The 26,896-nt window shown below is 34.4% G+C and overlaps 3 protein-coding genes across 11 annotated transcripts; 2 read left to right on the plus strand and 1 right to left on the minus strand.

The window, feature by feature from the left end:
* The first annotated feature begins 1,123 nt into the window (after positions 1-1,123).
* LOC117231064 (protein salvador homolog 1-like) lies at positions 1,124-3,169 on the plus strand. Of its 4 annotated transcripts, none has more exons than XM_033489129.1 (7): positions 1,124-1,484; positions 1,667-1,743; positions 1,804-1,931; positions 1,998-2,231; positions 2,305-2,526; positions 2,597-2,902; positions 2,986-3,169. In XM_033489129.1, exons 1-7 carry the CDS (start codon positions 1,394-1,396, stop codon positions 3,074-3,076), a joined length of 1,149 nt encoding a protein of 382 aa, XP_033345020.1. In that variant the 5' UTR covers positions 1,124-1,393; the 3' UTR covers positions 3,077-3,169. The 4 variants fall into 4 exon arrangements, with proteins under 4 accessions (XP_033345020.1, XP_033345021.1, XP_033345023.1 ...); XM_033489130.1 differs by having other exon boundaries at positions 2,311-2,526; XM_033489131.1 differs by having other exon boundaries at positions 1,216-1,484; positions 1,824-1,931.
* A 1,432-nt stretch (positions 3,170-4,601) lies between these two features.
* On the plus strand, positions 4,602-9,003 carry LOC117231068 (probable maleylacetoacetate isomerase 2). 2 transcript variants are annotated; one of them, XM_033489136.1, is made up of 5 exons: positions 4,602-4,817; positions 5,161-5,208; positions 5,293-5,441; positions 5,634-5,838; positions 5,918-9,003. In XM_033489136.1, the coding sequence occupies exons 1-5, from the start codon at positions 4,796-4,798 to the stop codon at positions 6,145-6,147; spliced, it is 654 nt and encodes a 217-aa protein (XP_033345027.1). In that variant the 5' UTR covers positions 4,602-4,795; the 3' UTR covers positions 6,148-9,003. The 2 variants fall into 2 exon arrangements, with proteins under 2 accessions (XP_033345027.1, XP_033345028.1); XM_033489137.1 differs by having other exon boundaries at positions 4,613-4,813; positions 5,157-5,208.
* LOC117231063 (RNA-binding protein Nova-1) lies at positions 7,827-25,194 on the minus strand. 5 transcript variants are annotated; one of them, XR_004492901.1, is made up of 7 exons: positions 24,390-25,193; positions 22,582-22,728; positions 22,339-22,496; positions 21,728-22,079; positions 21,183-21,637; positions 9,211-9,298; positions 7,827-9,120 (listed from the first exon to the last, which is right to left on the minus strand). XR_004492901.1 is itself a non-coding variant. In XM_033489128.1 (6 exons), exons 1-6 carry the CDS (start codon positions 24,505-24,507, stop codon positions 21,104-21,106), a joined length of 1,239 nt encoding a protein of 412 aa, XP_033345019.1. In that variant the 5' UTR covers positions 24,508-25,193; the 3' UTR covers positions 20,919-21,103. The 5 variants fall into 5 exon arrangements, 4 of the variants coding, with proteins under 4 accessions (XP_033345016.1, XP_033345017.1, XP_033345018.1 ...); XM_033489128.1 differs by lacking the exons at positions 7,827-9,120; positions 9,211-9,298 and adding an exon at positions 20,919-21,112; XM_033489125.1 differs by lacking the exons at positions 7,827-9,120; positions 9,211-9,298 and having other exon boundaries at positions 13,296-21,637; positions 24,390-25,194.
* Between the last annotated feature and the right edge of the window lie 1,702 nt (positions 25,195-26,896).

The following is a 26,896-nucleotide window of genomic DNA, read 5'->3' on the forward strand; positions in this document are numbered from 1 at the left end:
ATACTCATATTAATCACTGTTAGGAACATAACAGTTGTACAGTTGATTTTAGAATGTAAAAAGAGTAACATAAATGAAAGTTGATTAATTTATCCTTGTCATATTATACGTAAGAATGGTTAGCTATTCGTATAATAAATATAAGTGCAGTACTTGAATAAGATTAATAATTATTTATACTCTAAAATTAGCTGTTGCTTGAAGATACATGAATAGAATGTTCTAATGTAACCGAATGTTTTTTTTTCTAGCTTGAAGAATAAAAAATTAATACGAGACATTATAAAAAGAAATACAAGATACTATAAACAAAGGCCACATTCTATTATTTTTAAACAATAATGAAGATATTGCCAAAATTTTACCAGATACGTTTAAATATCTTAATCTTTAACATTTATCAATCATTTACAAAGGCATATGTGTTTTATTAAAGCAATTAAAAATATTTTCAGTTGACGTCGGAAATAGGGTAAAAATTTATTTCACAATATGACAAAAGTTTCATCTGAAAGAAGATATCTGTAAAAATATAATGATGCAATAAAGTTAAAAGAATATATTACTTTATTATATATATATATATACATAGCTTATATAGTAAAAGATGTATAATATTAACCTTGTAAACAAATGATTACTTGACTAAGTTATTTTGTTGCATAATATAGTATTGACACATTGAGATAGGTTATGGAAATAAATTATTTTTAAATAAAAATAGAATATAGTACATAGAGAGGTAGAATAAGAAAGGAAAAGACATAGTACACAATTTTCATACTTATTGTGTATTATATATCTATACAAATAGGAAAAGAAATTTTTAAGTTATTTATTAAATGAATTATATATTAGTTTTGTTGTTACTAGCTTATTGATTTATGAAATTCAATTAACTCTTAGTTTTTAAAGAAAAAATTCATATTTTAAAAATATGTCATATTGACAATTTGTTAATGGATAAACAAGATCGACTGCTGTAAATAATTTTGGAATTATTAAAATACAATTAATATTTTTCAAAATTTTTACAATTTTTAACGGAGTTAACAAAGAACTTATTGGTAACAAAAAGAAATGAAAGGAGGTTTAATGTCTAAATCATTGATATACCTAACACGCTGTCAATGTACTCGGTTTTTATGAACGTTCGTAATGTGAAGGAAAAGACATACATTTATATGTCAAATACGCGATTTAGTTTTACCTATCCCAAGTCACTATTAAAACAAATTTGTACGAACGTGTAAAATGGATTTTTTATTTTGGAGCACACAGTTATATGCTCGAAATACACTTCCATTAGTTTTATGAATATAATATCGTATCTGTAGGTTATAAATACCGAAAATTTATCTATTTGTCGTTCGATCAAATATTTATTCCCATTATGTTATCTCGAAAAAATAAGGATTTAAGAACAATTAAAGAGGGAGTTGTTGGTAAATATGTTAAAAAAGAAACTCCGCCTGAAATGCCAAGTAAGTTGTCATTACTATTGTGTTACAAATAGTTTGTAAAAAGACAAACTTTTTTATAGCATTGATAAGTTTCTATGCTTTTTTTTAAATGTTTGTACTTTTTAACTGTTTCATTACTACTGTACCATTTTTAATGACAAAATACAGTTTGTTTATTTTTTATAATTATTATTTACTTTTAGTTATTAATGTATGGACAACAGAACCAAATAGAAGGACGAGGAATCGCAATAATCATCCAACTATCCCTACATCCATGGTAAATAGCAATTGTGTATGTTATATTTTTGTAGACAAATAAACACTAATTTTTATATAGTCTATCCCACAACAACCCAGCATGGTACAAAAATTTGGAAATACTAAGACAACAATGAGTGCAGTAGGTTTAGGAAGTCACGAAGGAAAGTATACTCCCAATAGTTCTGTCCCAGATTTAGCTCAAAGGTAATTTATGTTTCAAAATATACAATCAAAGTATATTTAAAACCAAAATGCAACATACTCCTTTAGATTTGCCAGTCTTTCTGTCAATACTAGTACAAGGGATGGGATGTCATCTCGTACTGCAACTCCAATGTATCATTCTGGACTCTCACCTGCCATATCTCATACTTATGTTAATCAGTATGCTGGATCTGAATATCATTTAGATCGGGTTCAGACACCACAGATGCCTTATAAGCCATTTGACATTGATTCAGGTTATGACGACTATAATCATTCTGCATATCGTCACAATACAGGGTAGAAAAGTATTATACTTAGCATTCCTAAAATTGTCAAAGTGTGATATGTTGTTTACATTTATGTTTTTAAGATATAGTCGTTGCCATTCAGAAAGATCAAGTTCTAGGAATGAACAGCAAGAAGAACTTCCTTTACCTCCTGGATGGTCTGTGGATTTCACTCTCAGAGGTCGAAAGTACTATATAGATCATAACACAAAAACCACTCATTGGTCTCATCCTCTTGAAAAAGAAGGCTTACCTACAGGGTGGGAAAGAATTGAATCGCCTGAATATGGTGTTTATTACGTTAAGTAAGTTCTGTGGTAATTAAAAATTCAAAATACATGTTATAATTCCTATATAAAATTATATTATTTTTAGCCATATTACACGGCAAGCACAATACGAACATCCATGTTATCCTCATGAGATACAAGCAGTGCGTGTTGTATCACCTCCACGCCACACACATTTTCACTCTCACAGTGTTTTAGTTCCAGCTAACCCTTACCTTAATGAAGAAATACCTCATTGGTTATACGTATACAGTAGGGCATCGGTAGCATTAGATCGTAAATTGCGATGGGAACTTTTTCGTTTACCGGAACTTGATTGCTTTAATGCTATGCTTACTAGATTATATAAACAAGAATTAGAAGAGGTAGTCATGCGTTACGAAGAATACAGGTCTGATGAGTTTTATGTTTTTCATACAAAATGATTTTTTATATAATGTATCACATAAATTCATTAATAATATTATTTTTTAGGTCAGCTTTGCTATGTGAGATGGAACAAAGATTAAAAGAATTAAATCCAGAAACTTCTGGAGCAGTTGCCTTGCGACAATCTCTTCCTTAATTAAAAGTATTTGTATATTATCAATGATTTTCTGTAATGTGAATGAAAGGAATTGAATATATGTAACGTGAATAAACTGCGCTTATGAATATATTTGTTAATAAATTGAATTTAGTAAAAACGCTTTTGTAAATTCGCTTTATTCTAGCTCAAAATTAATAACATGTTAAAGTTCTATGTTTCCACGACATTCGTTTCATTTTCTTCATCTTTAGAAGTATTTATAACAATCCCTTGGAGTTCTACAAATTCTACGTCTATATTTTTCTTTTTCATTTTCTTCACTAATCTGTCTTCTGCAAAGATTTCAAATTAATTGGACGTAGTATATGTGTGCAACAATGTACGTTGAAAATATAATTTAAATTGTTAAATTTGTAATACGTACTGGCTTCTGGAGTAACAGGTATGTCATCCTTAATCGAATAATAGAATGTAAGTATAATCAAATTCCATGCAGAAAATGCATATATTGTGGCTAAAGTTAATCGGATTCGCGGAATCTTATCAGTTGGTAGTGTTTGCTTTATTTTGTGTAGAAAGTACTTCCACATATTTTAGCTTCTCTAATAATCACGGTTATATATAAAAGACATGAAATTCGAAAATATAGCGAACTTAATTTAAAAAGATGGAATATAACTTTGTCGTCTAACCTCTTATTATATATAGTTCTTTTTTCGAAAGTCAGGTATATACAATATAATTTTCGTTATTTACATTTTACTATCATATTATTAATATCCTACTAGGTTATATAGATTATCAATATGAAGCTCGAAAATGGATTGTAAACCCACAGTATAAGCAGGAATCGGGATTGTTACATATATATACTTTATTCTATACTTTAATTCTTGTAAAAATTTAATTTAACTTTTAATTACGTCAATATTTACGATATTATTAAATTTCAACTTTATAACGATATGAGATGTTTCCATGTAATTTTATTACTTCCTATATTCTATATTTGAAAAATTGTTATTAAAAAAAAATCACGAATATCGTTAAAATAAGTATAAAAATTAAAAACAATTACAAAAATAAGTTGTAAAAAAAGGAATTGTCTAAAATCTTTTATTACATTATTATGAACAATTCTTATGCTTTTACATTGGAGTAAATTTCCATTCCTATGTCTTAATCTTTATATTCTTATTAATATACATATATGTAGTAGATAGATATATGATATGAAAACAAAATTATAATTTCTAATTGTTAAACGCGTCACTGTTTACCTTCACCTTTATTAGCGAAGATATAAAAATATAAATACGCTTTTAATTATTAATATATTTTACATTAGCTACAACGCGATTAAGCGAAACAATAATTGGAAAATCACGAACTATATGTTTGTATATACGGATTAAAATAAAATAATTTCTACTAAAATAGTTACGATGTGAAACGATGCTTAGTATACATATAAATCTGTATGAATTTATGGATACGTCAACCTTGAAGGTTTTTCCCATCGTACAGCACTGGTTCCTATCGGAAAGTGAGATGTGATTGGTTGTGTGAACCCCAGACTGGAATGAGACAGTGGAATGGGATGTCTGGCAATCGAATAAAAGGGGAGGGAAGAGTAATTTCGCGCGTTGAACGGATACCGAATAATTTCGAAGAGATTCGCAAGTCACAGCGTCGTCTCGAGTAATCGGGCAAAGATCATTAAGTAGGCGAATCCGTCCATCAAAGCCCGACGAGATGTCCGTCATGGGAAAGGTAAGCATATTAACATTCTAATGCATTCAATCCGACATTGTTATATAGAGCTCTTGCTTTTATTATCAACCCTTTTATTTGCGATGAGATCATGTCTTCAAGCAGCGAACAAAAATCCGTACGAAATCTGCATTGTTAGAATTTAATTTTTCCTCTATTATTTGAATCATTAACAATTTCTCACCGTAAGAAAGAAATGTTCTTGATTTGAATCTGCTTTTACTCGGCCGGTCTCAGATGAACCAATATAGACCTTCATCAACGTGTCGCTTGAAATCAGTAAACATCGCAAAATGTATCGGAGTATGCATTATTTTAATTTAATTCTTTTTCTCACTTTTAGCCAGTACTCTACTCCTATTGGCGGAGTTCTTGCTCGTGGAGAGTACGAATTGGTAACTAAAAAAGCATTATTTTTTTTTCTTAAGATAAATAAATTTTTCTTATTTATACAAGCAATCACATGTACTTTTTAACAGCATTGAATTTAAAAGAAATCCCCTATGACATAAAGCCAGTTAGCTTGATAAAAAGTGGTGGAGAACAACATTCTAATGAATTCCGTGAGATCAATCCAATGGAGCAGGTGCCTGCACTTCATATTGACAATCACACGTTAATAGAATCTGTAAGTATTATCTGTAAGTTTATTTATTATTACATTATGTATGTCCTAACGATATTGATACTCCGAGACAAAACAACAACATGATTCGAATTATCCTCTAACTCATGTGCTGTTACAAGTATATGAACATTCATGTGTATTTCTTTGTTATCCAATGACAATGTACTAAATATGGAAAATTTTTTATTCTAGTTAAATATCTTGCAATACCTAGAAGAAACCAGACCACATCGACCTTTAATGCCTGCAGATCCAGTAAAACGAGCAAGAGTCAGAGAAATTTGCGAGGTTATTGCTAGTGGTATACAGCCTTTGCAAAATTTAGTCGTGTTGATTTATGTTGGAGAAGAACGCAAGAAGGAATGGGCACAACACTGGATTACTAGAGGTTTAACAGGTATGTTAGGAAATAGGAAAAAAAGTATGAAGTTTAGCTGTACATTGGCATAGATGTGACCAAGATTATTATGTTTCAGCTGTAGAAAAATTATTGTCATCCAGTGCAGGGAAGTACTGCGTAGGTGATGAAATCACATTAGCAGACTGTTGCTTAATACCACAGATATTTAATGCAAGGAGGTTTCTCGTCGACCTACGACCTTTCCCAACGATTTTAAGGGTAGATCGTCATTTAGAGAATCACCCAGCCTTTACCGCTGCTCATCCAAACAATCAGCCTGATTGCCCACCAGAGGCAACCAAGTAGCAAGCAAGGCAGACCACCCTCTTCCTCTTCTAATTTATTAGAAATAGGAAGGGAGTGGTCCAATATGTTGTAGTTCTGTAGTGACAAAAGGTGATGCAATTTGATTTTTAAAAAAGATATTAGCATATAATTATGTTAAAATGATAATAATATACGCCCTAGTGTTGTATATTAATTAATTTTTAATACCACATGTTGTAAATTGAAATTTACGAATACAACTATTTCTTTTTTCTTATCGTTTTCTAGGATTAAATTCTTTTGTTCAGTAGAAGTATACACCTTTTATCACTTATGAACTACCTTTAGGTACCGAAATGGTAAACAGTGTAACGTAGAGTATCGAACTCTATGATGATTTTCAGTTGTTTGTAAAACCGAATTCCGTGATATGATATCTGTTTCGGGTGAAAAAACGCACTGTACCATTTCTGTACTTAATCAGAGGATAAGAATGTTGGCCTGTTTTTATTTTTGTTATATTTTTTCATTGGTTTCTATATACACAGAATCAAAATTAACAAAATTTGTCTTCGTACAGTACTTACAATTACTTTGTAAAACGTACTGACCTATTATAAATAGGTTCTGTTGTCTGAAATCAAAAGTTTACTTTTTATACACTTACAATAATGTAATTTTTCAGTTACTTTTAGCTTACTTAGATTAAGGAGAAGTGTTGCTATTAAATAATATTAAATATAACTTGAAATTCTTTACCGAGTATAAAGTAGCAGATTTAACATCGCAGGTACACATACTCACATACATACACATTGAATAAACAAAGAAATAAAGAGGAAACGTGTAATAAGGGAATGCAATCTGCTCAAACTCCGTAATAATATCGAGGAATGAAAAGTACAAATCAAATTCCTTTTTCTAAAGCTTTATCTTGAGTATGTTTCGTTTTGCTCCGTACTATGTCAGTCCATAAGTGAACATTTTCAAATAGTAGATATGAGGTAATTTCGATTTTATATATTTTTTTAATGTTAAAAAAATAGGAAGGTGTGCTCGATTTTAATATGTCGCACAAGCTCGTCACGTGTGTATTGTTATTAAGATAGAATCATTCTTTTCAGCGTTCCATGGGAAAGAAGTTACATTTTAAAATCATTCAAAAATGATTTTTCACTCGACTCTATCAAACTGATAGAAAACAATAATTAAATAGAAATTTCGTAGGATACTTTTACGTTTCAATATTGAGCACCCTTTGGAACTTTACACTATATTTTCTTGCGAAGAGTAATCTTTATATAGAGATACATTTTTTATTGTATCACCTATATTGTATAACTTTGACATATTTTGTAGTTTTATACACAAATGATACGTTTACTGTACAACAAAGTTCACACGAACAAAAGTCAAGACGAAACAGAATCGCGTGGCAAACTTTATCAATAACTTCGGCATTGTTCCTTATTGCCGGGTTCCTTCTTGCCATTACTTTCTACGGAAGTAAAAACTATCCTTGATTTATAAAGAAATCGTACGATGGCAAAAAGTTAGTAATTCGCAGCGTTTAAGAGAATACCGTATTATGTAAGAACGGGAGGGGGTTGGGGGAACGTTTGTTTGCATGCTTCTGTCATGCAACGGTCTATCACATACATAGAGATAGTTTATAATTTATATTCTAACGTAAAGGAGGAGAAAGACGCAACATACACTTCGTATTTAGATATGTGCATTATGCAAACGTGTGATTAGATAATAACATATGTATATAATTTTTATACAACAAAAATTGGAATGTTACATGCGGAAAACAGTTTCAGCCATATTTTCGAGATGGCTGTTCATACCGTGTCGACAAATATATCGCATGTCATATATTACAAAGTTTATAGAGCACGCATAAGGAAAGGATGCAAACAAGTGGTGCCCTTCGAGCGTAATCGCACAAAAAAGATTTTTATTTCTTCGTCGATCTCTCTGTTATCGAGGCATGTATCATGGAACACTTCGATCAATGCGACGTAAGATGCTAGTGGACATTAATAAAGTGTCGCGATAGCGAGGAAGAGAGCCTAACTTTTCTTTGTAACTCTCGTGATATTTGTTACTCTTGTAATAATAAAATATCGGAGTAAGAGAAATGGATAATTTTTATGAAAAATGTTTGGAGAGAAAGAGAAAAAAAACCATCAAGCTACATTTGGCTTGAGGTAACGTAGGGGGAAAATTCGCGAAGTTAGTGTACAAATATTATTGCATTCAACGATGATGTTTTTCGTGTTCGATGCGATAGAAACGAATTCTCCATTTCTCTGGGGACTGGTACTTTTTCTTTCTAATTCGGGAGACCGATAACTATACTTTTAGCGCTTTTTCACTATTAGCTTGTTCGCGAACATGTGAGAGCCCGAAGCAGGAAAGTACGTAATAATAATGATAATTATAATAATAATTAGAATACTAACGGTAATAACGAATCAGTGAACATTTGTTTTACAAGCAAATTAACAGGAAAAAAAAAAGGGAAATACGCAACATAGTATCACTGTATAGTCGGACAAACTAAGGGCAATAATGGTTGAACCAGATTAGGAGTTCATTTTACTGATGGTCCTAAGTAGAGTTTAGTTAGGTAGAGCAGCGTACACATTTGTAAAAGGATGCGTGAAGAAATTTTGTAGGAGCAAATGCGTGTATGTATTATAATAACGGATGCAAACGATACTTAATGAAAACTTAAGTAAGGAAAGAATCACCGGTATGATACGCATAGATATTTTGTAAGTGAAAATGAATTATGTACGTTCACTGCTTATGAGGAATAATAAATTCTGTGTCATAGTGTATGTATATTAATTTGTAGATGCGAAGCTAAAAAACGAAAAAAAACGCTGTCAACAAACTATAAATACATTTGTGAATGTGCACTTATCATTCGAATAAAAAATACGTTTTGACTGTAGCCAGTATGGTCGATGTTTATTAACGTACTAAAATCACCGCGCTCTAAAACAAAAACAAAGAGAGAAAAGAAAAAGGAGATGAATACAAACAAAACGAAGGAAAAAGAAAAAAAAAATAGGATACACAACTTACCCGGCAACAGAAGATATTTCGCATAATCACGATCGAATCGTCCCACCGCGAATTACTCCAAACGTAATCGGTAGACGGAAATTTAAAACTGAAACAGAGTTTAGCAAAATAACTGAGCAACAGTTAGAAGCGTGAAACTAAAAGGAAAAACGTCGATCCGCTTCACAAAGGTTTCATCGATATCGCTTTGTTCTCCTTATCTTCCTTCCTTTTTTTTTTTTTTTTTTTTTTTTTGTTTCGAATAACACAAGCGCTCTCGTATCTCCTCTGTCTGAACTGGATTAATTTTCTTTCGTTTTCAATATCTTTATTACAAATCAATGGTGTAAAAAAATACATTCCCTTATCTATACTGACTAGTTAGAACAGCACGGGTTTTTTCTGTTTTGTACGCCGAATTTTGTACGCTGACGAAATGCAGGGGTAACCGATCTCGCCGGTTCCTTTAGTGCCATATATATTCCGAATGATATGCTATTCCGAACGTGAGATACGTTTAACAAGAACAACAGCAACGACAAAGTTCGCGATAGAACCGACACATAGCTAGAACGAGTACAATAGAACGACGATAACATTAAATATTAATCCGAGTGTAACGGTATGTCTGCGCTTCTTCGCCGTTCGATATATGCTTCGAAAAAAATATTGTACCTACGGAATTACTCGCACGTTCCTCCGGTTTAACGCGCGGTTCCCCGTGACGAAACGCGGGAGTAAACCAGAGGCAAGACATGCACGTGAACTTGACATCGCATATACAAACGCATTTGTTTTTCCTGTTTCTCCCGTTCGTGTATGTACATATAAAAGAACTTACAGACTAGTCGCGTAAAATCGTTAATTGTACATTATCGTATTTACAGGTACGCATGCTACCACTTAATGAAGTGCGTGTTTTCATCTCTCGTGAGCTTTCTATCAAAATTTGGAAGGCTTCGTCGTAAGTTGTAAGTGGAGCGAGACCGTGTCCGGTCAGACAGGAGACGCGCGAATAAAGTACGAACGTGTCGCGATCAATCGATTGGGAACCTTCCTAATTTCGACAAAATTACAATTGCACAGAATTCATTTGGACACCGTTATCGGAAACGAAACGGTAAACAGATAAAGAGAGAGAAAGAGGAAAAGAAAAGACGTTCCATCGACGAGGAACGTTTCTTTTTTTTTCTTTTTTTTTTTTTTCTTCCTTTACGGTAGAAACTTCTGCGACGTATACTCGGAGAAACAGTCTTTGGTGAATGAAAGAGATAGAGAGAGAGAGAAAAAAAAAAGAAAACGACAAGAGAATGCGTATGACGATCATACAGCGACACTGAATGGACAGATGGATGGATCGATGGAGTAGATGGATGGAACGTGTGTGGCCAGGTCATGAAATGAAGAACAACAGAATGCATTTAATGAGCGATTGTTTATTATGCTCTTATGGTCACTTGTCATACAGGTAACGATGCTTTCTCATGAGTGAAAATAGTTAATATATTATGTTTAATATTTATAATTATTTAACATTGAATGGAATAACTCTGATGATGAAAGAATAACAATTTATGGATGCAAATAAATGTGATTAGAGTGTAAAGTAATTATTTAGAGTAAATTCAAATGCTGTGAACTAATTATATATACATATATAAAATATATATATATGTATATATAGTATAATATATACTTCATCAATAACAATCATAGTGTGGTGCCCAAGAGGTCACGTAAACTTTTAATAACAAGCAAAAATTATCAAATAAAAACGTAATCATTTTCGCGTCGTCGATCAAAAAAACAAAGACCTATTTTTGTCTTCTTTCTCGTGTTCAGGCTTACAAGCCGTGTGATGCATGCTCGCTTGTCGTCGCGTTTATCGATCCGCACATCTCGGATTCATTTTGATTTTTCCCGATCGTTGATTGGTCGTTTCAACTTTGCCTCGAATAATCACGCTAATCGTCAGATTAAAATCATTTCCTTGGAAATCGAAAGGAATATTAACAAGAATATTGGAGAATATTAAAAAAGAATGCCGAGTGGATTCTCGTCGCGTCGATAGGGAAAACACGAAAAACACTCCTCTCTATCGACTCGAGTTGAGAAGAGCTCGACGATTAGTCGGCGCAACTTTCGCTTGCTCGTTTAGTTTTCGAATTAACCCATTTATATCGGTGTAACAAAATCGAAGAGTGTATCGCTTCTCGTTCGGCAACGTCGAAAAAGCGGAGCGTTTTTGAAACGTTCAAATCCGAGGTGAGAATCGAAGCTAAAGGATCGTTTACTCTCGCGAAAATACAATTGAACGTAACATTATAGAAAAAAGTAACGCAACTTTTTGTGCTCGATACAATATAACAATCGTTTGTTTTGAAGGGAGTCGTAAAACACAAGGGACAAGTGTCTTGTCGTATGCTTAGTTTCCTGTCGTTCTTTTCCGAACTATCGTATGCAGAGCTACACGCGACATTTCCCTATTATTTTCTTTGCTTTCGTTCTCTTGTATACTTTCGTCTCTTTTTCTTGGAAAAAGACCGTGACAGAACAATGTTACAAATGGATCGATTATTTGTACGATCCATTTCACGGACAATCGATGCGCATCGACACACGTATCCAAACACGTGCATATCCCTTTTCTAATATATCGCTTAGATGATTCTCAATAATTAACAGCCCTATTATAGTTTCTCTTATCTTCTTCATCTTTCTTTTTTTTTTTTTCTTATCCGTTCAGAGAGTTATACTCGCCAATCGGTATGTATATAAATGTATACATATATATATATATATATACATATACATATACATATACACAGGTGTATATATACATATATATAATCTTTCATCCCAAGAGAACACGCTATACTCTTTAATAATAATAATGATAATAATAGAGATTCTCTTTTTTTTTTCTTGTGATAGTTAGATTTTAACTATAGTTTCTCGCGAACTTTTGAATCTGAATCGCAATACCCTTTTTTTTTTTTTCTAGCAGGCGAGTTCTCGTAATATATACATATACATATATACATACAGATATATATTAAAAAATACAATTTCGTTCGCTGCTCTTTTTATGCATCGTTTCCTCTTTTTAATATATATCCTGACGAAATGAACAAACAAGAAAAAAAAACGAAACAAAAACGTATGATCGACCGTGTAATACGTGCGTCAATTAAATCAGTCGGTGAAAGCGCGCCACGTATCGAATCGAAATGGATCTTTCTTTTCTTTCCCTTTTGATTATCATCGATCGATCGAATGCCAATTTAGCCGTATTTTCTTCTCTTCTTTTCCCCCGCTTCCTCCTCCTCCTCCTCCTCCCCCCCCTCATCTATCTCGTTTATTTCTCGGTGATCGCGATATATGAAACGCACGAGGCACACGGTCGTCGTGTTCTTACTATTACTTTATAGCCAAAGGAATGTAAGGTACAATACTTGTGATCGTGTTCCATCAGTGACGAACGAATCTCTACTATGGTACCTCTTTCGCAGCCAGCTGCTCTTGAAATTCGAAATATTCGTGGAAGATAATGCTATTTATTTCATCTAATGTAACCGGCATCGTAATTCGGATACGATCCTTAGAAAGGTAAAGCACAACGCGCGGCACTGCGTTTCGCGTGAAACCCTCTATTATATATTTTCATATTTTTTTTTCGTTTTGTTTAAATCTTTCTTTTGCGTGTATAGGCATGCAACATTTCGCGTTATACAAGTGTACAATGTTCGTCTGTACGTGTATGCATATATGTAACATGGGTATGTGTGTGTGTGTGTCTCTCTCTCACTCTGTGTATGTAATGTATGTATGTATGTATGTATGTATGTATGTATATGTGTGCGTGTGTGTGTACAATGACAACAAGTCGTTAATGAACATGAATGTGCACACATGCACCATCGCGGTGCACTATTTTTTTTTTCTTCGCGACTTAGCGATTATTAATCTACTTATATTCAACAAGGTACTTAATAGTTTTTTTTTTCTTCATCCTCATCATCATTATAATCCCCGAGCTGCTATGTGCTACTTCTACCTCAACAATAACGATTCTCATCCAAGTTCTTCGTTATTATTCTTCATTATTTTTTTTTTTTTAAATCTTTTTCTTTACATATGCTTACCCAAAATAATATACCGTGTATTAACAGTCTAACTCTAAGTCTCACCTCCAATAAAATAACATTACATACACTTTTGTACAACCCTCTTAATTACACGTTAACGAATCTTTCTAGTCGTTTAAATGTGCTCTCTTATTAAGTTCCCTACTGTTCGCTCTTTTTCTCTTTATCCGTTATTTAGTTATTTATATCTTTTTTCTTCTACTCTTTCTTTAAATAGTTTTATCTCTCGAATAAATTCTTCCTCGGTTCTATTCGCTCTGCGTCTAGATATTCTGAATCATATTTCTTTTTTTTTTCTTTTTCTTTTTCTCAGACATTCGGCCATCCGCGATGAGAAGATTCTTCCTCTTCTTCTTCTTTTTCTTTTTTTTTTTTTTTTTTTTTTTTTAGAGATTTAGTTATCGGTATGCATTGCTATTTTGAATACACTAACGAGGCTCGTCTCATTCTGTTCTTTTCTTTTTCTATGTACGCGGAGAGAAAGCTTCACTTTTCTTTCGTTCCTTTCTTTTTCTTCTTTTCCCTTTTTGCTTCGCTTCGCAAGTGGCGTATTTCTCAATTGTACGACGATATCGGAGATCTGCGAATTTAGCATCTGCTCGATTTACGCAGAAGAAGACACAGTGCGGGCTGAACGATCGAAATTTGTATTACGTGTCGATGGGCGCGATATTTAATACTTTATCGGTAAATACTATGCACTAGAATCGACTAACGTCAGGATATTTTATCTTTTCTTTGAACTTGTCCAATTATAATTCTCGTCTCGCTATATTCGATTATCGTCCATCTTTTATTTTTTAGACAAAAATAAAAGCCTCTTTTCGTTTAATTCCACGCGTATCCCTATAATAGATAGATCTCTCTCTTTCTCTATATATATCTTTTTTTCTTTTTATATAAAATATTTACAGCCACTTTGTTATTTTCTTTTTATCCGCTTTGTATTGTTTTCTTTATTTGTGTTGTATGCTCTTTCCTTATTCTGCTCGTTTAAGGGAATTGCAATGCAGGTGTATCGTGAAATTTTAAGTTCGGCGAATTGAAACAAGAAAAAGAAAAGAAAGAGAAGGAAAAAACAAAAAGCGAAGCTTCAACGAAAATGAAAAAATGAAAAAAAGAAAGAAAAATATCCAGTGAACCAATCGATGTTGCAAATGTTGTTCAAACGTTGTGCAACACACAGCAGTTAAAAATTTCACGTACAACAGCGTTTAAAGTGGAAACATCTGACGAAGAACAAGTTAAGACAATTCGTTTATGTCATCAATTGTTGATAAAGCTCGTTCATCTTTGTTCTCTCTACCTATAAATAATTAATTTTGCTATATTGTCGATCAGTGCAATGCAATCGATTATTATTATTATTATTATTTCTTCATCCTCGCCGTTTCATTCTTTACCATTTCTTCCACATCTATTATCGTATCTCTTACTGTATTAATACTTCTTAATGTAACGTTACGTTTTACATCAATTCTTTATATTTCCCTTGACTATTGTTAATTTGTTCTATCGTTTAAACCTTTGATTATAGCGAACGATTGCGAAGAGCGGCAGTAAAAGAACCTTCCGAGAATATAACATTCTTAAAGAGTGCAAATGCAACGTTTCTTTACAAACAATGGCTCGAGCGACTCGAAAGGAAAGCGATTTGTGCTACGAAAATATCTTGTACGAAGGATTTTTTCGTCCGATAATTCTTCACTTTTGTTCTACTAGTTTCAACACCGAACGTATCGAATCCAACATCAAGCGGAGACCGACAATAGGAGAAAAGAAAGTCAGCTTTCTCTCTGATTTGACAACAACAAGAACAATTTCCAAACGAAACGCATTGCTCCTGTTCAAGAAACTGTTGCATTTTTTACAAAATTTGTAATTCCTCGTCGAATATGCATATATTATTTTATAAAATAAGAAGTTCGAACTTAGAGTTTTCAATCAATACGTATAGATCGACACAATATATATACGCATATATATTGTATAGATATATATATAGATATAAGCTCTATCTCGTCATCGTGATAATCAACATTAAAATCCCTCGACAGCTGTAAAACGATTCTTTGTACACTGCAGAAACTAAATAAGCATATACAGGTGTGTTTCATAATACTTTGTAACGATTTAATATATGCGTAATGAGAAATAAACGTATTCCGACTTTATTCAAAACAGCCTGCATAATCGCAGAATATACACATCTTTAACAACACGTTCTACCGTCAAAACGTCAACAAGTGTGGCTGATGGGATATCAATATGGCACTAAAGTGATTGGGTGGAGTGTGTAAATGTCGTGCGAAAGAATTTTTTCCATTTTTGTTTCCTCTGCTATCAAATATGTACCGATCCCTCGTTCGATCTTTCGTTCCTTCCTTCTTTCCCTTTCGTTCGTATCGGAATATCGATTTACATATGTAGTTAATGATAAATCATCGTTACTCTCTTCCTTTAATCCCCCCTTTTTAATTTGTCAACCCCCCCCCCTCCTCCTCCTCCTCTCCTCCGCTATTTATTTCCGTTCTATACAGGTAAATGGAGTCTGTGCGAGTGGAGTGATGGATGATGGAACATGAATTACGATGTAGCCTAGCACACACAGCCAAGTAACGTGACACGCAAGCCACACCATCGTGGCGACGTGTGTCAAATTCAATTATAGTTACTGTAACAATAGTTCATATTAGAATTGAGGCGAGTCAATGCAATTCCTACAGTTTCCCTGATTACTACACTACGTCTCCACGTGCGAGAGTATAATTATACATTTTTTATCCATTTCTGTAAATATTTTTTTTTTCCTTTTATCGATCGATTATTGATTAAAACGTTGAACCTGTAATGACGACTTTTACAAGAGATTTAAGACACTACCTACACATCTATACTTAGTAATCGTGTACAACTATCCACGGCGCCCAACAACCATTCTCTGGCGCCGTGGTTTACCATGTTTATTATCGTTAATCTTTTTTTTTTTTCGTTTTCATTACCTAGAGAATGATCGGATGAAATATATCTCAAACTGTACAAAACAAAGCGTCATATGAAATAAGATTCTCCTAAATGTGTGGCGACTGCCGGCTTAATTACTCTAACGATGTCCTCTCGTTAAACAACTCGTAGGTAACATAGACTGGCCAACCAATACTGTTCTTTCTTTTTTTTTTTTTTTCTTTTTGCCACATTGCATGGAGGTATTTTCGTATCGTTATTTCGAGCAACAATCGTCCAACACGCGAACAATAAAATTCAACGCAATAATATGCAACCGTCTAAAGGTGAACCCTATAAAGGTATCTGTAAACGTGAAACAATCCAGAAGAAACGTATACGAACGATCGTTCTTCCCCGTTGGACGTTTATCTCTATGGAATTTTCTGCATCGACCGTCAATAGTTACGATTCAATGTATCGAACGATTTTAATTTCTTTCCCTATTACGTTATACGTCTTCTAAACCGATGAACACATGCGAACCGTAGCCCCGTAACATTTACGATATTTATAAAATACTAATATTGTACAGAGAGATGTATATAAACCGCTAAAGGAAATACTAATAGTAAACTGGCTGATCGTTATAACTTGTAATATGTTTATCACTTCGTTTCTTACCGATGGTGCAAGGAGAGTGAGTTAGTTCTTTTTTTCTTTCTTATCGAACGTTCCAAGCGATAACATTGGAAAATGGATATTGCGACATGCGGCGATCCTCATAAAATTGAACATTTAACATCGACATCGTGTTTTTATCATGTAGAATAAAACTGATCCGTCTTCTCGTTTCTCCTTGCTGATGAATCGTTATTCGCCATCGAGTTATTTTTCCCTGAACAAATAAATTCTATGATTTTACACACTACATACATCAACGTATCGTGGCAATTTTCACGTACTGGCAGCTGATATAAACACCTATCTCCCTCTCACCCAATTATTTTCCCTTCTTTTCTCTCTTTCATTCATTTCAACCTCATCACAGCTATCCTTATACATAATCTGTTCTACTAAGGAATGTGTTTACTGAGAAAAACCGTAACCTAATCTAATTATCCCGTGCTACCTACAAGTTGTTTGTCATAGAGATTTACTTGAAAGAGATTTACTTACACGTTCTTATTCTTCCTATTTTTCCTTCCGTTTCTTTTCGTTAATGTGCATATTACAAGTTTGACATACGTACGGACTCTGTTCGAATCGAAAAATAATTATATTTGCTGTTTGATTTCGATTACAGGAAATGACATAAGGAACCTTTAGAAGGATTATTCTCCGATGTAACCGATAATATTAGAAACATTGTAATTTTAGCAATGGAATATTCAAATGATCAAGCATGTTTTCGTTTTTTTTAAACGTGACAACCAGAATACAATCATTCATCGTGTTTTGTTGCTTATACGTGCTACACATAAAAAAAAGGAAAAAAAAAGTTACAGAAGAAATATTCTATGTGATAAAAGTCTATTTCACTTCACTGTAATAATATCGATGTTACTTGTAACAAGCACAAAATATATCAACATTCTTGTGACGAAAATCGAATGAAAAATTTGTTTCCTTCATCTACTTGTACAAGTTCACTGCAATACTAGATTTAGATACATTAGTACAAATAATCATGTGAGAGTCATAAATGACAAAAGTACGAATCGATGTGTGTAAATGAAAATGGTATAAAATCTGTTTCCCTTTGAAAATCTTGGCCTGTCCAAATCAATTGGAACACACCTGCCTACCGGCAGTCAGAAAAAGTGTGAATTATAAAATAGAGATAGAGAGAAAGTGACGATAGGATAAAATTAAGAAACCGCCAATGATAGATCTAATGTGATGATACGTATAATTAGCGAAGAAAAAGTACTGCATATACGGATGCAATAGAGAAATATTATGCTGCCATTAATATTAATAGCGCAACGGCTATATTAAAATAAAGTGATTTATAAATTAAGTTAATGGTACAAGTGACGTTCGTAACATGTTCTATTAAAGTTTTTTTTTTTTCAAATAGATCTATCTACAGCAATCTAACAATAGTTTGCATCTTTATCGTATCTGTGACTTCTTTCTCAATGTATTTGGGCAACACAGTGAAGTTTAATCAATAGTTCACATACAATTTATGAATAAACATAAAATTATGTTTTACGTACGCGGACGCAAATATTTTGTCAACAATGTTTATAATATCATTTCATTACTTATATTATATCTTTTATATATTATATTTATATATGTATATATATATAGAATATATATGTGTATACATATATACATATAAATATACACATATATGTCATTTATATTTTAGATAATATGAATTCTCTTTTATTTAATAATCTAATTCGAACTTTTCATGTATATATAGATGCATCTTTTATATACATATATATATTATATATATAATATAATATATAATATATATATTTACTCTTTTTCTCTCTGTGTGTAATATATTATTACTCATGTTATGCGATATTTATGAATATACAAGTTATTTTTAAAGAGTGGTGAGCCAGCGTCTCCAGCTATGAATTGTACTCATGTACACTTATATATTTCATTTGACGCTACAGCTAACGTTTTCAGATACTTTAACTAAACCCATTATTGATTACTGCCTATCCCTTATATCACCCTTTCCTAATACCTACCCCCCCCCCCAAAAAAACAATGATTTGAAACGTCTGTTATTAGTAGATGCTGTATCCTCTTTCTTATCTAGCAATGAAATATAAGCTGTTTGCTCTTTTGTTCATAATATTGATAATTATTATCAACATAAACGAAGTTTCTAGCTAAAATCCATTCCCTATCTAAAGATTTGATTCAGTGTCAAAGTGCAGTTGTTAAAAATCTGTCAAAGATTTGGTTGTCTTAAATAGAATTCCACATAAAGCAGTATCATACAGAACCCAAGGATGTATGACATGACTGTCGACCATGACAGACACTTTTTATGTAAAACTGAACGTATGTATATATGTATGTATGTATGTATGTATGTATGTATGTATGTAGAAACCTTAATTTGCTGTATTTTCATCAGAATACATTAATCATTGCATAGAAAAGAATTGAAAGCACTAGCGAATGGAATATTTTGCTCAAAAAATATTTCACGATTAAACTATTGAAAACAGATGTATATAAATATAAATATCTTTACATGACAAAAATAATTATATTCATGCTGCTATAATATAAAGGAATGACAAAAACAAATTTCTATGTCACAGCTTTTGCTTTGCAAAGTGTCATGAAATATATCTCATTAACTCAAATTGTATTCAACTGATATACCTTGAAACTAAAAATAATTAGACAAAAGTTTTAATGTACAACGCGTGTTAACCATACCAAAATATTACATGAGAGGATCTTTTTGATTCAGTGATGAATCGAGTAATTCTTATCTTAGCATCCTAGTATAATGAATCCTCTGTTCCTAAGGTATGAGTAAGGAAGAATGAGACTTGATGTTTATATACTTCTGGGTACATTAATCTAAATACTATAAGATATAATTTGATGAAGATTTTGAGAAATAAAGACTTTGGGATTCAGAATAAAACTTGGCAATAAAGTATTATGTTATTCATTTAACTGGACCAGCCAGCATTGTAAATATATAAATATATGTTTATACATAGAATAGCTCTCCCTTTGTATGTATATTTATCCTCCAGCCAAGTTATTTCTGCTTTACATATGTAAGATCTTTGGTTTTGCCAAGGTATTACTCTGTACTCGAGAAAACTTGCTCATATAGCATGTTAATCATTCAATCGGCCTAATCATTTCATAGCTCAAGGAACAGTTCAATACAATAATTTGCAACATCATTTTATGGAAATGAATATAATTTGGTCTGCACGATACACATTAAAATACTAATTCCTCAGATCGAAGCCATTCAATTTGTGAGTTCTGTATGACCTTCTAACTAAAAATATCTTTCATATTAGTACTAAGATTATGCTCCTATACAAAAAAAAAAAAAAAAAAAAGAAAAAAATAGATTTATTTTTATGAAACGAAACAATTACCCATGTAACATTGTCGTCTTGACCTTCCAAGAACAACTATGGCCAAATTGTGCCATTTCGTTTCTAATGTAATCATAATTTCATCATGCCTTCTTTCAATATCCTATACCATACAACTAGATATATTATGTAACTCTGATGTAGTACGTGTATTATTTGTGATAAAGTCCCGTAACATGGTGTATCACAGAACAATTGTAGTAGTTATCATTTAACATATAATATTTATATATCATAATAATCTTAAAAGATAGATAAATGTTGACGAATCATGATGAATGCATGAACAGTGATGTGAGAATGCAAGCGCTATAGTGATGTAGCGATAGATGACAACGGGTGGTAGGTGGTAGTGGACGAGTGTTTCAAGAAGGGAAGAGAGAGCTACCGCAGCATCACCTCAAGATGTGAAAAGATGAATGACGGAGCTCAATAATGGGGATGAACAAAAGTGCTGTACTTGAAATCAATGGATCATATTGGCGAGGGCATTCTGACGTGCTCGTTTTGCTTCCTCTTCACTGATCCTCTGCTCAATTAAATATTGAGCAGTGCCGATTGCATTAGGATAACCCGTGATAGTCACTATGCGGTTCCTGGTACCAGGAGCGAACATGCCCTTCTTAGAGATTTGTATGTTGGCGCCACTTAGGTGCTGAATCTCAATGAGGGCACGACCACCGGGTCCCAGAATAGCTCCCACTATAACCTCTGCAATTTCTATGTCTACTTTCTTGGTCTCCTTGTTGTTGGCGTCTACCTGTGTAGGACTCTTACTTACAAGTGATAACTGGTTAGTGCCAAGGCCAAACGAATTGTTGTTTAGATGAATAGCACTGGCAGCTGTGTTGTTTTGTCTGAATGGATCAAAAGGCTCGTATCTGTCAAGTGTATTACGTGGTGTGGGAGACGTAGATCCAAGAGCAGGAACTGTTCCAATTGGCCCAAATACGCCACCATTGTTATTCGAACCATTTGCTGTTGTAGTGCTATCCATAGGATTTCCAAGGTATCCCATACTAGAAGGCATCCCGATTCCCATTCCGAGAAGATTATATTTAGCAAGTGTAGCGATAGCAGACAAAATTTCGCTAGCAGCAGGTTCCGAAAAACCTGCCGTTCGTAAATTTAACTTTATATGTTCCAACAATTGCGTTGTCACTGGTGCTGTACCTGCTGTAATTGCAGCTCCTAAATTCAAGTTCAAGCTTAATCCAGCACCATTCAAGAGACTCACTGTGAACAAATGTAAGTCACAATTTAGTAACTATCATACCTTAATCCTGTAACTATATTACACGTTTTTTATGTTACTAGAAATCTTACCTGTATTGATGCCAGCCGTAGAAGTATACGTGGGAGTGCTTGTAGGTGCTTGAGCATAAGGACTGCCTGTGGGATTGTAATTAGCTACAGGACCACTAACATCTGCGTAACTAACATTTGGACATGTTCCACTATGTGGATCATCTGCCACTTTTGCTAATATCATCATTAATGCATTACGGTTATTCTCTTTCTCTCCAATTACCGTTATACATCTTTCTTGCAAAGACACATCTTTTGCCTTCTGACTTATTTGAACGTACGAGCCACATTCTTCTTTTATTTGTTTAATGTAATTTCCAGCTTTACCTATTATCATGCCTGCTGTGCTGTTAGGTACCAAAATTTTTACCTAAAATATTATATTAAACATTACATGTAAATAAAGAAATGTTAGCCTTCCTTATTACAATCAATAGATATATGACAAGAACACTTTTGGTTGTGCATTTCTAATTAATACGAAAGCAGTTAATAAGTAGGTCACCATTAACAAAAGCAACTTCAATGACGTAATATTTGTTTAATATCTGACAAATGTACATGTATAAATATTCTGGTATACTAAACATACATAAAAAGCATATACGTATATAAACAAAGCTTTTTACCTGTTTATCTCTCTCTGCGGTAGTTTTCCCTGATTCAAAGTCAACAGTTGTCTTTAATGTAAGATCTGGTTTCTCACGAATTTTATCCATAATGAAGTCCATAACTGCCATTATAGCTTCTAAACTACCCGTAATTAAACACACTCTTTCTGTTGTTCCTGTACATCGCATAAAATTGTATGCAAAGACTGTCATGCCACCTTGTACTAACAAATACAGCATAAGGGAATATTTTCAGTCTACCTGGGTAGAAATCGTGGGATTTAGACATTTTGACCCTGGCTCCTGTATCTTTTTGTAACTGGGCAATTGTATCCCCTCCTTTTCCAATGATTGCTCCAGCAGCCACACCAGGGACCAATACTTTGAGGTGATATGTTCCATCACCCCCTATAAAATAAAAAAAAAAAGAAATTATTACATTAATCGAACGACAGATGGTATAAAGACACATAAATTATAAATTAGTACATGACAGAGTACAAAAGGTGAAAAGTTACAATTTTTAAAACATTGAATTCAGTAAGAAATGATATTTATTACACTAGCATAAACAGTTAGAGAAAAATACAAATTTAACACAGTCTTTACAAAACATATACACATTGAAAGCACTTCAAATTTTTTTACGGAAATCACAGTAATTTCTAATTCATTAAAAGATAAATTGAATGAAAGTGAAACATCAATATTGAACTTGAAAGCTAAAGGTAGCTCTCGTGCGACTTTGGAACGTTTTTCACCAAACTAACACGTTATTCTGTGATTGGCGTTCAAACTTGTGACTTTTGATTGGTTCCTAAATCGGTGGAACGCGAAATCATGCGTACTCACGGGCACGCGAGCGCAGGGAGACCAATATCAACGAGCACGCAGCACGAGTCACGAAAAAGTGTCGGGTAATCGGTGGACGAAGGATAGGGAAGTGCAATGCGGAAAGACACAAAGTTTTGATGCGTTGAAGGCAAACAGCTGTTTGACAGATGGAAGCCCTGTGCGCTCACTCGGTTCGCATCGACCTTGACCCGCAACCTCGGCAGCGGAACGGTGTGCCTGACAACTCACCGATACGCCACATCCTAGTAACTGCCACTTAACGGGTAGCAGGCGCGTTCCTTAGTACGCCGCTTTCGCGACAACGGCGGCACTGCACTACGAGAATACGCCAGAGAAAAGGTACACAATATGCGTACGGATGGAACAAGGTGTAGGTCCCTTCCAGCGAGTCTTGCCGCGAACTTAGCAGTTGCACGTCCGATGAAACGGGCGCGACAGGGACGAAGTTGCAGAGTCACGGACCGTGATCGACAGCCACCGCAGCAGCGATTCTCCATTAACGACGTTCACAGGCACAACCGCCCACGCAGGAACAATGACGACGATGACGGCCACGATGACAGCAGAGACAGCCACAACGACTACGTCGACGACGACAAAAACGATAAGGAAGACGAACAGGAAAATAAGGACAATGTTGACGATTACGGTGATTGGGGTAAGGGTGGAGGGGAGAGGCGACAACGAAGACGAAAACGACAATGACAATGGTGACGTTGACGATAATAAAATGACCGTCAACGCGTAAAAACACCGTTACAGGTGTTGCGTGAATTGGCGCTAACGATACGAGGCAAGGAAATAGCGAAGAAATAGGGAAAATAGGGGAGATGAGAGACGGAAAAAGAGAAGGAGACGTGGCACGAGAGGATGCGCGAACCGCTGTGCGGTGCACCGTGTTCGCGTTCTCGCCTCCGTGTACACGTTCGCCAGGCTTCGAAGTGGGAAACGAAAGGGAACGGTCGTAGCGAGCGATCGCTATGTCAACAGCAGCACCAGCGACAAGATTGTCAAAGGCGTGCGAGAGAGTAAAGAGCATCGCAGGCAAGAGAGAGAACAGTGAAAAAAGAGAGAGCGAGAGAAAGAGAGAGAAGGAGAGAGAAAATCATTGTGAGTGTACTTTATCGTATGTATAGGAAGATTGGTGAAGGTGCGTAGGGAAGCTTAGACCGCGACAGTCGATAAAAATGATTGACAACGCGCAATTAAAATACCTGATCCGTAATGAGACCTCTTCGTCGCGCCATTTTCCGCGTCACAATCAAGCGGCCGCTTCCTGGAGTCTGCAATCTCCGGGGAGGGACACGTCTCCATTCCTGAGTCGGCAGCCATCTTGTCTTTTCGGTCGGGCACGCCAAGAGAAACGAGGAGAGAGAGGTAGAGTAAGAGAGAGACGTACTTTGACACAGAGACGATAGTCGCGACCGGTGGCAAGTGTCGTTCAAAGCAAGCGATGGGAGACGCACCACACACGGACCGGACGAACGAATGAACGTACGCACGACCACGATAGGTTTAAGCGGAAGGGAGATGACGGACATATAGACACACGTATAGACGAACGAACAAACGACGAAAGCCCTCGCGGGGTACCGCGTCTCACTGGCGACTGCTCGCGGCTGCCTTGCCAACCAGCTGGTTGATACTCGATGGTGTGTGCCTCGGCCCTCGCGTTCCTCTCTCGCTCGTTCTGTCTCCCTCGCTCTTATACCACTTCGGATCACCAGTTAGACTCTCTTCTTCTAACTAGCCCTCGCGGGCTCCGTTCTGCAGGAACGTACTGTTCAACGTACACCAGGGGCGTCTTATTTCGGGCCCTTATGCATTCATGCATATACTCTTCCATCTTTTAACCAAAAATTCCATCGTTACGACAAACACACATTTATACGCTCGTCTCTCACTTTATACTTCTTAATAATTTCAAAGTGTAGTCTCGTTGATTTAACTTCGCTTCTTCTGTTGATAATAACAATGTAACATTATATTACATAATTTATTGCATTTCTTTCCCACCTTTATAAACTCATCTGACCGATTTAATATTTCGTTACAAGCGAGTTAATGATTTCTAATACGTATCACGACCGATCTACCGTGAATCAGAGTTAGCTGAACGAATAGCTATCGATTGATTTTACTGCTAACCATCATACAGTTACAGTTGCGACTTACCGTGGCATGTTGCATTTATCGTATGTATCTATAAGTAATGCGAGGATGTCGTAAACGGTACTAATTTGAATTTCATGTATTTAATCCGCTATTTTAAAAGATATTGTTCCTATTAAGAGAAAACCGTCTATATCATAAAAATATTTTTCCTGTCAAGGACGTTAATCTTGTTGGTGCGCACTGCAGTATGACATCATAGTTCATGTGCAAGTGAATAAGATGCATTTGATTTCCTAGCGATGATTTCAAAACTACGATCATAGTCGCTTATCACGATCATGCATGATGTTTAGATCAATTTTTATCAACGAATATAGATGCTACTATGGTATCGCATGATGATTCGGTTTATTATTCAAATATGGATTAATTATTGAGAATATTTATGAATTTTGACGACGAATTGAAGTCGATGTATACCGTCGCATACCTTTGAAACTAACTTTCTGTTTGTCGAAACAGTCATTGACTTTAAGATATGGAAATAATGGGATCCGTTACATCTAGTCAGTCGAAAGGGAAACAGCCATTTTTCTTTGAAAGTGAAATCATAGGATATATCACGTATACGTGTACGTAATGTACGTGCATCTGTTGGTTAATAATATTCTTATCCGTTAATATAGTTAGAGTCTGAAAAAAGATGTACTTTTCAGAGTCTTATCTAAGAAAACAACGAAGATAGTGTGCCCTATGGGCTTGTAATGAATTACGTGTTCAAAAATATAATTCATATTATTTTAAATTTCGCAGTAGAGATTTGAGTAAATAATTTGCAAAAATAATCGATTAAAAAATATCACTCTTCTTGTTATTATCTCACATTAATAATTTAAAAAAAATCACGATATTTTATCGACATATATTAAAACGGAAGAGACTGACAATGTTATTACATTATCAATATGCATGATCAAAATAACGTCCATTATACCATAATAGATTTTTTGCAATGGGCAGAAACAATGCAGTCATCGTTGAAACTCGTGGGTATTGTTTTCTAATACCGATTGCGCGCACATGTGACTGAAACGGCATTGCTGGCACACTGTAAATCGTATCTAAAACGATTCCCCTTAAAAAATTGCTTTCCAAAAATACATATTCCCTTTTTTCTTTTCAACTAAAACGATTCATTATCAAGAGAGGCAAAGTTCAAAGTTGCAGTGATATCAGACGATACGTAAATACGTAGATAAAAATTTGTTTCGCATTACAAACTAATCGTATAAATCCATGAGTGAACAATGCTATATACACAAACGCTTTCAGTCATAGTCGCATGTCGCAATGCTGTTACTAGTAATGAATCAGCTCATCGTTGAAACGACAAGAGCGACAATTCGTGAATAGCGGGATTATTCTTCCTTTGAAAATGTTGTTCTTAAGCCACGAGGTGGCTCCTGGCTACTATTTAAACCTTCGGATTGCATTTCGGGATCTTTATATCATCTGTTATATCATCAGAAATGAAATGAAGTGAAATTTGTCTGTCTCTCGTGATACTCCTGTTCGGCTTCTTCTATTTGCTTTAACTAAAGGCGCG

This window comes from Bombus vosnesenskii, unplaced genomic scaffold (assembly GCF_011952255.1).
Source record: "Bombus vosnesenskii isolate JDL3184/JDL3185 unplaced genomic scaffold, Bvos_JDL3184-5_v1.1 scf7180000013270, whole genome shotgun sequence".
NCBI classification, from domain to species: domain Eukaryota; kingdom Metazoa; phylum Arthropoda; class Insecta; order Hymenoptera; family Apidae; genus Bombus; species Bombus vosnesenskii.

What these genes read in the sequence shown, in the direction of transcription:
- LOC117231068 (XM_033489136.1), top strand. Translation starts at nt 4,796, where the DNA reads ATGTCCGTCATGGGAAAGGTAA. An exon ending in CTCGTGGAGAGTACGAATTG is followed by an intron (nt 5,209 to 5,292) that starts GTAACTAAAAAA and finishes ACTTTTTAACAG; the next exon opens with CATTGAATTTAAAAGAAATC. An exon ending in GATTACTAGAGGTTTAACAG is followed by an intron (nt 5,839 to 5,917) that starts GTATGTTAGGAA and finishes ATTATGTTTCAG; the next exon opens with CTGTAGAAAAATTATTGTCA.
- LOC117231064 (XM_033489129.1), top strand. Translation starts at nt 1,394, where the DNA reads ATGTTATCTCGAAAAAATAAGGATTTAAGAACAATTAAAGAGGGAGTT. An exon ending in CAACTATCCCTACATCCATG is followed by an intron (nt 1,744 to 1,803) that starts GTAAATAGCAAT and finishes ATTTTTATATAG; the next exon opens with TCTATCCCACAACAACCCAG. An exon ending in GCATATCGTCACAATACAGG is followed by an intron (nt 2,232 to 2,304) that starts GTAGAAAAGTAT and finishes TATGTTTTTAAG; the next exon opens with ATATAGTCGTTGCCATTCAG.
- LOC117231063 (XM_033489125.1), bottom strand. Translation starts at nt 24,507, where the DNA reads ATGGCTGCCGACTCAGGAATGGAGACGTGTCCCTCCCCGGAGATTGCA. An exon ending in GAGGTCTCATTACGGATCAG is followed by an intron (nt 22,729 to 24,389) that starts GTATTTTAATTG and finishes TTTATTTTATAG; the next exon opens with GGGGTGATGGAACATATCAC. An exon ending in ATCCCACGATTTCTACCCAG is followed by an intron (nt 22,497 to 22,581) that starts GTAGACTGAAAA and finishes TGCGATGTACAG; the next exon opens with GAACAACAGAAAGAGTGTGT.